Genomic DNA, 12,407 nt, shown 5'->3' on the forward strand with positions numbered 1-12,407 from the left:
CGCTGCGCCCCGCCCCGCCGCCGCCGCCGCCGCTCCCTCCCGCGCCCCGCCCGCCCGCACTGCGGGAGGAGGGAGGACACTGGGACAAAGGGACTGGGACGTGACGGTGGGGCCTCGCTTTCCCAGGGGGAAGGGCCGCCTGCTCCCTCCACTGCTCGCTCGCCCTTGGCCCCTCGCCCGTCTCCCAGATTCGCGGCCACCCCGGCCTGGGAGCGCCCCCGCCCCCTGCCCTCTGCCCGCCAGACAGGCCCAGGGTTTTATCCTGGTGGCTGGGGATGGCCAAGGGCTCAGGCTTCCTAGCCCCTGCCAGGGCCTTAGAGGTGTGGGAGGTGGCAGGAAGCTTTTGGAAGCCAAAGGCTGGGTCCTGGGGATCCTCCCCAAGGGCTGACGGAAGCCATGCAGCCCTTCCTTGCTCCCAATAGCCATGGGGAAACCAGAATTCTCAGGGAAGATGCCTCTGGTTCATCTCACCTTTTTTCTGGAGTCAGTCAACACTAGTAGGGAAGTGTGGCCACTATCTCCAGTGCCATCTGCTTTTCCTACTAGGCAAGCCATACATACCTGCAGCTCAGGTCAGGCCCTGTCCTCCCTGGAGAGCTGGCCTTGAGTCCTGAGGCCTGCTTCTCCCAGCCCTGTCCCCCTTGGGCAGTTTCTTCCCACTGAGCCTCAGATTCTGAGGCTGTAAGATGGGGGCATCATAGACTGGGATGAGATGCAGGCCTCCTGCAAACTCTGTAAGCTGTTGGGCTCTGTGAACCCTCCCAGGATGGGGTCACTATTTCCAGGTCCAAAGTCCCAGTCAGCACTCCTGCCTGCCCCCTCCACTCCATCAGGTGTCAGGCCAGCTTGGGATGAAAGGCTCAATTTCAGTGTTACTGAGCTCTGCCATCTTTTCCCTCCACCCCAAAGAATGAGGCCAGCCTGGACCCAGCCTTCTGAAATCCAGCGTGAACCAGAGCTGACCTGGGTCAGTCACCTGTGTCCTCCCTCTCTGCCCCAGGGCCCTGAGTAAATGAATCCTGCCTTCTGCCTGCCAGGTCCCAAGCCTTCACTCTTCTGTCCCAGAGCTTGTACTGTCCTATGTGATAGGTACAAAGATTAAAGATGGCTCAAAGATTAAAATTAATTAAAATTAAATAAAATGAAGAATTCGGCTCTTCTCTCACACTAGCCACGTTTCCAGTGCTCAGTAGCCCCGCATGCCTAGTGGCTACTGCACTGGCTGGCACGGTGTAGGACCAGTCCATTACAACAGGAAACTCCACCGTGCTATGATAGTGCTGCCCTAGAGAGTGGCTTTGAGTCCACCAGGCAGGCCCCAGAGCCTCTGCCCTCCAGCAAGGCGGGCAGCCCTCACACTCTGCGGGTAGGGGCGCCTGGGTCCACAGAATGAGCCCTGGAGCCCACTTCGGGAGCCCTCTAGGTGTGAGGGCCTCACACCACAGCCAAGCAGCCTGATCCGTCAGAGGCAGGCTGACTTGGGTCCCCATCCTGGCAGCACCATTCACCTCCTATGTTTCTTCCCCTTTAAGTTGAGGGGTCACAAATCCTGCCTCAAGGGACTGTTACTGGAGGCTTCGGTGGAATAAGATGTATAAGTGCCTGGCTCCTGGGGCAGCACACGGTGGTCTCTTCCCCTCTCCTTGATTCTTCCACTGAATGATGACCACACGACAGTCCACCTGAGCCTCTATTTTCTCATCTGCAAATGGGCGTCACAGTTCCTACCGGTCCACTCTCTAGTGTCACCATGAGGCTCGAGGGGAACTGTGAATGTGTTTTGGAAATGGTGACACCTGGTGCAAGTGGGCAGTGTTTGGGGCTCTCTCCTGGCAAGGCCATGTCCCAGCAGAGGAGCAGTGTAGCCCAGTGACTACTGCAAGGGCCCTGGCCTGGTGCTCTCATTTACTCATGACTTAACCTGAGCCTCAGTTTCCTGGCCCATGCAATGGGGTTAATAAGGGTACCTAACTCGTAGGTTGTGGGGAGGATAAGATGCAGTTATGCTGCTGCAGTGGTCAGCCCAGAGTCCAGTACGTGGGGGGTGCTCCATGGGGCCAGCGAGGTGGCTGCCGTCACTGACCAGGCCCCCCCTCTCCGTCCCTGCAGGCTACGAGCAGCAGCAGGAGCAGGAGAAGCTGGAGCGGGAGGTGGCACTGCTGCGCGGAGCCATCGAGGACCAGCGGCGGCGGGCCGAGCTGCTGGAGCAGGCTCTGAGCAATGCCCAGGGCCGGGCGGCGCGAGCCGAGGAGGAGCTGCGGAAGAAGCAGGCCTACGTGGAGAAGGTGGAGCGGCTGCAGCAGGCCCTGGGGCAGCTGCAGGCTGCCTGCGAGAAGCGTGAGCAGCTGGAACTACGGCTGCGGACGCGCCTGGAGCAGGAACTCAAGGCCCTGCGTGCGCAGCAGGTGAGCTGGGAAGACCCGCGGAGGTGGCAGAACTGGAGCAGCATCAGAGGAGGCCAGCTCTGAAGCCCCCGGGACCCCCTGCTGAGATCCAGGCCGAGCCCCCTTGGAAAGCCAGGGTGATCTGTGCCGGCCTTGCTGAAGGCCCCTCCCAGCCACCAGTCTTAGCAGATGCTTTGCCACTGGGCCATGTGCTGACCTCGGGGACTCGAGACTTGGGCCTCTGTCCTCAGCAGCAGCACAGGTTGGCAACTTGGTCTCTAGAGAAAGTCGCTCAGGAGCATTGATGGAGGAGACTAGCCACCTCTTGTGTGTCTCCTCAGGATCCTGGGAGAAGATAGTCGCCCAGCTCCTGAGTCTTTATCCTCACTTTGGACTGTGTGAATAGCTCTTGTGTTTACAGACCAGATAGGGTTCTGTCTCCACTCCCAACCTTACCCTTCCCACAGAGATAGGGTGACCAGACCTCCTGGATTGCCCAGTTCTGTCCTAGTTTACACCAGTTGTCGCAGTGTCATTGAGTTGCACCCCTTTCCTGGATTGGAAGATAATTTATGTGGTCGCTATGCAAAGGCAGACCTGATCTTCTCACACCCTTGGCCACAGGATTTGGGGCGGGGGTGCGGGGACCCATGCCTCCCCTTTGTCTCTGGGTGGAAGCGGGCTGCGATGAGTGTACGGGGAGGCTGACCAAGCCCAAGGCTCGGTGAGAGTCCTGTGAAGGCGAGGACCTGTGGCCGACGCGCCCCAGCTGCCGCCCCTGACCACGGTGCTCCTCTCTCTGCAGAGACAGGCAGGCAGCCCCAGTGGTGGCAGTAGCGGCGGTGGGTCCCCGGAGCTCAGTGCCCTGCGGCTGTCGGAGCAGCTACGAGAGAAGGAGGAGCAGGTCCTGGCACTGGAGGCCGACATGACCAAGTGGGAGCAGAAGTATTTGGAGGAACGTGCCATGAGGCAGTTTGCCATGGATGCGGCCGCCACGGCTGCCGCCCAGCGCGACACCACTCTCATCCGGCACTCCCCCCAGCCCTCGCCCAGCAGCAGCTTCAACGAGGGCCTGCTCACTGGCGGCCACAGGCATCAGGAGATGGAAAGCAGGTTGGGCATTACAGGCTGGGCACCTGGGTGGGGGTAGGGGGGTGGCGATGTCAAGTCCCTGCCCTGTCCTTAATCCGTGATAAGCACCCCTCACCCCACCTGGCCTAACAATCCCTCCTACTTCTGAGCTGACCCCCGTGCTTTTGGCATAGCTGGCATCATACACGTATTCTTTCCCAGAGGTACCAACCAAGTCCTTGGTCTGCCCAGGAGACCGCACTGTTGGATGCCATCCAAGTCTCTGGGACTCTATCCCCTCCCCCTCCGCCATGTAAATCAGAGAGTAAGACTTTCCTACTGAGTCCACACCATGTACCACCCCCAGAAGGAATGTGGCCGAGGCCCCCGGCCTGGGGGTAGCTAGTATTTTCTCTCCAAAAACAATCTCAGAGGCGCCACAAGACTTCCATTTAACCTATACCTGGCTCAAAAGCACAAGCACGTTGACTGAGCCCATTTGGTCAACAGCCCTGGGGGTGGTCCTCCAGGACGGGGGTTGTACCATTGCTGTCGTTGGATGAACCCAGAACCTGACCCTTGATGACCTGCCTTTGCTGGTGTGAGAAGGGCCCAGCACTTCACGCATGGGCAATTTTCAGAGCATCCAGTTCCAGAGCTGTGATGGCATTTCTGAAGGCCCCCTCCTGCCCCTGCTGCAAGGCCAGGAGAGCCCAGCCTGGTTGTAGGAAAGGCTTTCCCTCCAACTTCTACAAGGCGGGAAGGATGGGGGCTGTTGGGTCTGTAGGTCCGAAGATGCAAGCATGGCCTCTCCCCACTCAGGTTAAAGGTGCTCCATGCCCAGATCCTGGAGAAGGATGCGGTGATCAAGGTCCTTCAGCAGCGCTCCAGGAAGGATCCTGGCAAGGCCACCCAGGGCTCCCTGAGGCCCGCCAAGTCGGTGCCATCTATCTTCGTGGCTGCAGCAGCAGGGGTCCAGGGCTGGCAAGGGCTGTCCTCCAGCGAGCGGCAGGTGGATGCCCCTGCCCGGCTGGCTGCAGGTGAGAGGAGGCGGGTAAGCGGCAGAGGCAGAGGCCAGGGTGTCCTCAGGCCTTTCCTCTCAGAACTGAGGCTCAGAAGAGCCAGGGTGTCCCAACCTCTCACCCAGGGAAGCTGGCTTATACTCTGGCTCCAGTGATCCTGCAGCCCACAGCTGTCCCCTTGGTGTGAAGAGGCAGGCTGTAGCCCCCATCTCTGGAAATTCCACCACCCTGGCCCCAGCCACTTACCATTTAAGTAAAAATAGAGCTCCCTGTACAGATGTACCTTCTGAGCCAGCCCTTCCACTCCCCCTTCTAAGCAGATGCCACAGAAATCTGAGAGTCCCTACTGGTTTTAAGATTTAATCTACAACCCTTTAAGAAAGGCTCTTCTACTCGAAGTTTTTGGAACCCAGTCCAACCTGATAGTTATTCCCATTTGGAAACAGGAGCATTTAGTTGTAATCGAAGTTCTTGCAAATCAAGAGCAATTTGCATCCCTAATAGGTACAGTTAAGTAGGAGTGTTCTTCCTGGGGGCTCCATCTTATGGACAAGGCAATAACTGTGAACCTCCTGCCTTTCCAGCAGACAGGGCCCCGGCGGAGGAGCCAGTGGCCGAGGCTCCCCTAGCTGCCCACGCCAAACACGCGAGCAGGGATGGGAGCACCCAGACTGACAGCCCCCCAGACAGTGCCGCCACCTGCCTGGGCCTGGAGCCCGACGGCCTTCTGGGGTGCAGCAGTGGCCAGAGGACAGCCTTGCTGGGTAAGTCCCCTTTCCCCCCCCACCCCCCGGCTTCTCTGCGGGGCTGAGGGCATGTTGGGGTGTGAATTGGGGCCCCTGACCCTTTATTCCCAGACCCAGACCCACTCATTGCCCACACTCCACAGGGAGCCCTGCACAGGGATGGGTGAGCAGGGTGTGAGGCCCACCACAGTACATGTGAGAGCTGGTTGGATGCATGAATAGGGGAACTGAAAACCCTGATTACAGACAGATCCACCTGGGAGGCTCTTCATCTTCTCTTTGGAAGTCTTCTTTTATTGCCAGTCTAAATATCTAAAATAATGGAGCTTGGTGAGTTACGCTTCCACTCAAGTTAGGAGACTTTGTTTAAAAAGAATCCGGAGAAGAGAAATTTGAGAAGATGCCATTACTGTGTTTGCTCCCTTTCACATTAGCCTTTGCATATTTGCCTGGCCTCACCATCTCAGAAAACCACAGGCATGAAAAGAATGCGGCAGCCTCCCTCCCTTGGGGCCCTCCACCCTCCCTCCGAGCCCTCCGACCAGTTCCAAGTTGTAAACAACTGTGTCTTCCACTCTGGAGGCTGGTGGTCTGGACAGAGAGCCCAGAGGGAGCAGAGCTTTGTGCTTAGGTTGGCCAAGTTATGGCGACCTGGGCAGCTGAGTTGGGAAAAGTTGGTGAAGATAGATCCTATCTTTCAAACGTGGTAGGATTTAAAAGAGCAGTGTGGTAATGCTCGTTGGCATGTGCCTGTGTTCTTATCTCTCCAGATTCTGTTGCTACATCCAGAGTCCAAGACTTGTCGGACATGGTGGAGATACTGATCTGAAGGAGGTGGTGCCTTGGGGACTCCGAACCACTCCCTGCTCTCCTCTGCCCTCTGCCACGTGGCCATTCCAGCAGCCCCTACAGAGGCTGCTTCACCCTCCCCCAGCCCAGCACTCATTCCCATTGACCATCTGGTCCCAGGAGCTGAGGAAGGATGCTGCAGAGGAGAGGGGAGCTGTGAGTACCCAGCCCCCAGAAGACTCTGCTCCTTAGCCCCACATTCCTCCTGGGCCCACGTGGAATGAGGACTGGACCTTAACCTGCTTGCAGCCCAAGGCTTGCTGCCGGGGTAGCAACCGAAAGCTCAGAAGGGAGTAGCCCCTTCTGCACCCCCAGTGGACACTCGGGCAGAGTGGGACAGGATATGTTGATTTGGGGGCTGATTGCCAAGGATGGCTGCCCGTGGACGCCAGGTGCGCTGGTTTACTAGTCAGGCCTGGCTCAGTGTGGTCCCTCCAACCTCCTCAGCCCCTCACCGCCTCCTTGGGCTCACCCACACTTGCATCTTGTGGGGCCCGTCGAGGCCACAGCCTCACCCCTTCACTTGGGAAGGACTGGGATGCGCTGTGCGGTTTGTATATAATTCCCTTCTTTGTGGAACAGGACTGAAGCAGGATGCTTCAGATTTGTCCCCTCGTTCTGTGCTCCCGTCTCTGCTGTCACGGTTCCGCCCAGTTATTGCCCCTTCTCAAGCCCTTGGCCCCGTGATCCAGTTGATCCACGGGATATTGGCTGTCTTTTTCCCCATCTTGAACCCTTTTTGAAATGCCCACGTGACCCCCACCCCCACCATCACCAGCCTCTTGAAATGGCTCCACGGCTCCTGTCCTTGGGACATCCTGTCAGTTTGGTTATGAGCCCTGAGCCAGGTGAAGTGAGCCACCACACAAGTCTGCTGTGGTGGGGTTCCCAGCACCAGTTCTCCCAAAGGAAACTGGAGACATGGCCTTGTTCTCATCAGGGTCTCTGTCCACCCACCCTGGAGGGATTGGGAGACGTGACTCAGATAGTCCTCTGAATGGAGCCCCCGTCACAGCATGGCGCTGTGAGGTTGGCTCATCGAGCCACCCGTGCCCAGCGCCCTGAAGCAGGGCCGGCGCTTGAGAACTGGAGTGAAGCATCCAATGGCAGCCTGCCAGTGGCCGTGACTTTGACTTCTGGTCTTAAAGAGTCCCCCAGCTCAGCCCCAGGAGCGATTGGTGGGTTTTAGCAGTTTGTCTTGACTGTTTTTAGTTCTCCTTGAATCTTTGTTTTTTTTTTTTCCTTTACCATTTTTAGGTTTTATATGTGTTATTTTATTCCCATGGTTCCTCAAGTTTCCTTTTTAAACATTTGCATTTGCTGGACAATTGCATAGTTTTTTAAAATCCCCCTACCCCTCTTGAAAGCTGAAAAATGCATTTGGTTCATATGCATTGTTTACAAAGAAAAAAAGAAAAAAGAAAAAAAGGCAAAAAAATATTGTGGAAGAAAAAAAACAACTTAATATATTTTGGATTAATATTTGGTATTTCTTTTAAAGTATTTTTTTGTGCTGTGAACATTTTCTGCCAAAGACCATGATGTGTGTCTGTATGTTTAAGTTATCGTAAATATTTAAAATGTAAACATGGCTGTTTTGTTATGCCACCCTGTACCAGGATTGCTGCTGCATTCCACTGGGTATAACAGTATTTTAATAAAAAAAAAAAATTTAATTAAAAGTGGTGTCTTTGCACAGGTGAGAGAGTGCACTGAGAGGGAAAGGAGGGGCGTAGGAACTTTGGGGGGGGCCACCTGTGTCACTGTCCCCAACCACTCTCAACACTGAGCTGGACCCCTACTCGTCCACCCCATGCTCCTGTACGCCTTGGTTCTTAAACACTGACCAGAGCATGTCCATAAACCACCAGCTCAGGGTGACTGCCATTTCTCATACAAGAGGAGTGAAGGCTGGTTTCCATTTTCTGATTGTGGGAAACCTTTGGGCAAGGCAGGTCCCTCCTTATCTGCAAGGCTAGGAGGCTACACAGTGTAATTTCTTCTAGGATCCACAAGTCCTGGGAATTTGTGAGGCTGCATTAAGGACAAGGTTGGAATGAGGATGTGGTTGGCTTGACCCAGAGAACATTTCTATCAGTCTGGGAGAGGCTGGCAGAGGGGCAGCCTCCCCAGGTAACTTTGTCCTAACTGGCTTCGTTTGCCCACATGCTGTGGTTACCCTACAGTAGGAAGGGGTGTTCAAAGGTAGCTTTACCCTTCCCTCCCCCTGCCCAGCATGGAGTCCTTGTCTGGGACCATCCAAGAGACAGGGAGCCATGCTGCTTGGAGCCATGCTGCTTGGAGCCCTGCGGCAGGATCTTGGGCTCTGCCTCCCTCCCTGGCTGTGGCCTCAGCACCCCTGCCCAAGCTCCAGGAAAGCATATCACTCCAAACCACAAAAGGGAAAACCATCTCAGTCTCAGGGGTCCTTGTATCAGAAACAAAGCCCCTGCTGCCGTGAGCCAGTCAGCACACTGAGGTTCCCCACCAGGAACAACCAGCCTCATCAGGCTGTCAGTCAGAAGCCAACCACCAGGCAGAGGGCAGCCAGACAGGCCCGTGATGGGAACGGTCACCTCCATGCCAGCAAGCGAAGTATTTTCAGGGCCGGGGTAGGGACTCAGCAGCCATGTTGATGAGTATCCGAGCAGGATCGTAGAGATCATCTTCCCGAGCTGGCTGACCTGCCCACAAGAGATGGAGCCAGACAGGTGGAGGAATTGGGAACATGCAAGGACCTTCTAGCAACTTTGCGATAGCAATGGGCCCCAGATTCCCCGGCCAGCACAATGCACCCCGTGGCCATGCCTCCACCCCAGCCCCTCCAGGCCACCTCCCACCATGTGGGCAGCATCAATGCCCATCTTACCAGGCCCCGGACTGTGACTTGCTATGTGGACTGTGGCTAGGTTGCCCTCCTCAGATGCAGGCCTGGTCCTCGGAGGTGGCCCGAACAGTGGAGCTGCTGCTCCCATCTGCTTCCCTCGGCCACACCAGCCCACAGGGACTTTCACTAAGATGTGGTGTCCAGACAAAACAGCAGCGCCTGTGGCAGGGCGCTCCAAAGAAGAGCCTGGCCACAAGGCTCCTGTTCACCTCCACCTGCCCCCAAAAGAGCCCTGGAGGGCAGCTCAGACCCGGTGCTATAAGGCCTGACGAGGGCACCATCCCACCCCCAGGACCTGGGCTGGAGGCTTGCAAAGCATCTGTGCCTTTTGCAGGAGCCAGTCCATGAAGAGTCACTTTAATATTTCCTTGACACAGACCAGGGGGTAGAAGAAACCAGTGTGCACAACACACACAAGTGCATGTGCATTTGTGTATGTGTATGTGCACGTGTGTGCCTGAGTGTGTCCCACAGAGGAAGACTGGAGGGGCACCGATATCTTCTGGCTGGTGTCCTTGCTGGGTCACCACAGCGTCTAGCGACAGGATCACCAGTGGGTATGAGGGGCCATGTCCTCTCAGAAAAGGGGTTGAACAGGCTTCTCAGTGCCATTTGACGTGCAGCCAAACTAACAAAGCTCTGGGCTGGGGGCATGCTGTGGGCTGGCTCTGGGGAGGGGAGTGTCTGCCCATGTACCCGGGCACCCGCGGTGAGGGGGCCTGGGCCACGAGAGGGCCAGTCCCTGGGTCCCACAGGCGGCTCTGCCGGGTGCTTGGAGGCCCAGTTCCTCTGCGAGGGACAGCTCTGCTCTACCTGCCCTGCCCGCACCCAGTGCCTCCGCTAACAGGGCTGGGAGTGTAGCTCAGGAGGGGCCCCCACTGCCCCAGAGGGCGGGAAGGCAACCAGTGGGTGCTGTCCCAGCCCTTTCCTCTCTCTCACCTCCAGGTTAATGGTTAACTCTTCCACTGGCCCCAGCAGAGCAGATACCAGGCTCAGAGGGTTTGGTGAAAATTGCCAAGATGCAGGCAGCAAACTGGGGCCCAGTAGCCCAGGAGTGGCTGAAGCCCCTCCATGGGCCCCGGGGACCTGAGCTGGACAGGAACCTTGTTTGCAGTGCCACCGTCTTGTCTCCTAGCTCAGTGAGGACCCGGCCAGGACGTAGTAGTCCCTGAACACTGGTCCCTGTGTGTGACCGATGCCTCAAGAAGCAACCCAGAAGCCCCGGCACCAAGAAGTGCCTTCATGGGCCCGCCACGTCTGGGTCCAAGCCGGGACCCAGCAACCCAGCTCCACAGCAACCCAGATCTCAGCCTTCTTTTTTTTTTTCTTTTTTTATTGAGATGTAATTCACATACCATAAAATCCACCCTTTTAAAGTGTACAATTCAGGGTATTTTATATCACAGCATCCATTTTAAGCCAGCGGTCAACCATGGGTTAGCACCAAATGCCCCGCCAGTAGGCCATATGGACATAATTAGAAGTGCTGCTTGATCTGGTGCATTCACACTTGTCGGCTCCTTCTCAAGATGAAGCTTTGATCTTCCTATAGCTGACGGTCTCCTTCTACTGGACCTGCCCGACAGTTCCAGCACACCCACCCTGGGCCACAAAGAGGACACTGCCTGCTCTGAGCTGGAGCCCTCCGCCATCTGACCCCCAGGCTGCCGGGGCAGAAGTCCTGGTTTGAGATTCAGGCAGGAGGCCCACAAGCGCTCAGCCACCAGGCACCCACTGTCTGCTCAAGATTTTACAGAGTTGAGGGGTGGGTTCAGTTTTGTGGCACCTGAAGCCTATATCATTTGAGGGGTCCCCCTTGAAGAAGAAGAATGCAAAATGGCAAATACAAAAGGAGGTCTGCAGTCTTGGAAGGGGCTTGTTCCAGGGAGCGCCTCAAGGCATAAGCTTCATTAACCTCCCAGTCGGTCTGCATCTGGGCTTCCGTCATCGAGTGTCCAAAGGAACGGTGCCCTGGGAGGCACCATGATTCAATTTGGGCTCATCCTTGTTTCTCTCCGATGAGAGCTGGAGCTGGGGATCAATGAAGCTGCAGTTACTCCAACCCAGGACACAGGGAGTGGCTGCTTCTGGGTACCCACCTGGGGTACCCAGCTCTTTCCCCTGGGACAGAGGTGCCTACAACCAGGAGGCCTGGAGTCTGGCGGAGAGATGTCGCCACAGAGCCCGGACAGTAGGCCTTGCAGAGGACCAGACCCGTGGCTGGCCCATGTCTGCCCCCTGCTCTCACCCACCAAGCAAAGCTCCAGCCCCCTAGCCAGAGTTTGGTGGGGCCATGGGGTTGGGGTGGGTGTGGGGACACATGGACATCTGACAGTCAGCTCCCCAGGTGTCCTGGAGAACCATGCCAACTTGATGGTGGCAGGGCCTGTCTGTCCGCTTTTGATTCTGAGCTGGCCAAATGTCGCAAGCTGTCCTCAGATAAATGCCTCTTGCGAGTCCAAAGACTCCTACCCGCGGCCACATTCCAGGTGCGGTTGAGCAACAATGTGGACAGTTCCCTGCACTGCTTTGCCTCCTCTTTTCCAGCTCCAGGAGGCCCTGCCCCATTTCTCCTCTACAGCTTTTGCTTTGCTCAACACAACGTGCTGTGGAAATCCTCACAGCAAGTTGCATCAGCGGCAAAAATACCAAAATCACAACCATGGAGTGACTATCTGAGGAAGCCACAGCCGAGGTTCACCCTGAAAACTACAGCAACCTTCTTTAATTTAAAATAAAGGGACTTCCCTGGTGGCGCAGTGGTTAAGAATCCGCCTGCCAATGCAGTGGACACAGGTTCAATCCCTGGTCCAGGAAGATCCCACATGCCACGGAACAACTAAGCCCATGAGCCACAACTACTGAGCCTGCGCTTTAGAGCCTGTGCTCCTCAACAAGAGAAGCCACTGCAATGAGAAGCCCGCTCACGGCAACGAAGAGTAGCCACGTCTCACCGCAACTAGAGAAAGCCAGCGTGCAGCAACGAAGACCCAACACAGCCAAGAGAGAAAGAGAGAGAGAAAGAAAAGAAGGAGGTGATCATATAAATAAATAAATAAATGAAAAATAAAATAAAGAAAAACAGCCCTCCTTCCCAGAAGCTCTTCTCTAAGGCTTGGGTTCTCTGACTCAGCAAGACTGACTTCTCTTTACTCCATCCTATTTCTCTGTAAGTGACTGGGCTATCTCTTCATTCATTCATTCATTCATTTGTGTTACAGATGTTTATTGAGTGCCCTCCATGTTCCCAGCACTGGGGCAGGCACTGAGGGTACAGTGATGAATAAGGCAAATTGTGTGTCCAAACACCTTTATGTTCCCACCATCTCTTTTACTGTTATACCCCATCCTGAGCCAAGCGCAGGGGTGGTCAAAAGTGTCAACTAGGGCTTCCCTGGTGGCGCAGTGGTTGAGAGTCCGCCTGCCGAGGCAGGGGACATGGGTTCAT

The 12,407-nt window shown here is 56.0% G+C and overlaps 1 protein-coding gene across 3 annotated transcripts in view; it reads left to right on the forward strand.

Moving 5' to 3' along the window:
• AMOTL2 (angiomotin like 2) overlaps nt 1–6,319 on the forward strand; it is a 16,577-nt gene extending 10,258 nt beyond the window's left edge. Inside the window, exons 6-10 of one of the 3 annotated variants that reach the window (XM_007457552.1) lie at nt 2,110–2,405; nt 3,190–3,497; nt 4,278–4,495; nt 5,062–5,241; nt 5,994–6,319. In XM_007457552.1, the coding sequence (XP_007457614.1) occupies nt 2,110–2,405; nt 3,190–3,497; nt 4,278–4,495; nt 5,062–5,241; nt 5,994–6,052 (1,061 nt within the window). In that variant the 3' untranslated portion in view covers nt 6,053–6,319. The remainder of the gene's footprint in view (nt 1–2,109; nt 2,406–3,189; nt 3,498–4,277; nt 4,496–5,061; nt 5,242–5,993) is intronic. The other 2 variants (XM_007457553.1, XM_007457554.1) reach the window with 2 other exon arrangements.
• The last annotated feature ends 6,088 nt before the right edge of the window (nt 6,320–12,407 follow it).

The sequence above is a fragment of the Lipotes vexillifer genome, unplaced genomic scaffold (assembly GCF_000442215.2).
Source record: "Lipotes vexillifer unplaced genomic scaffold, Lipotes_vexillifer_v1.1 scaffold86, whole genome shotgun sequence".
NCBI lineage: Eukaryota > Metazoa > Chordata > Mammalia > Artiodactyla > Lipotidae > Lipotes > Lipotes vexillifer.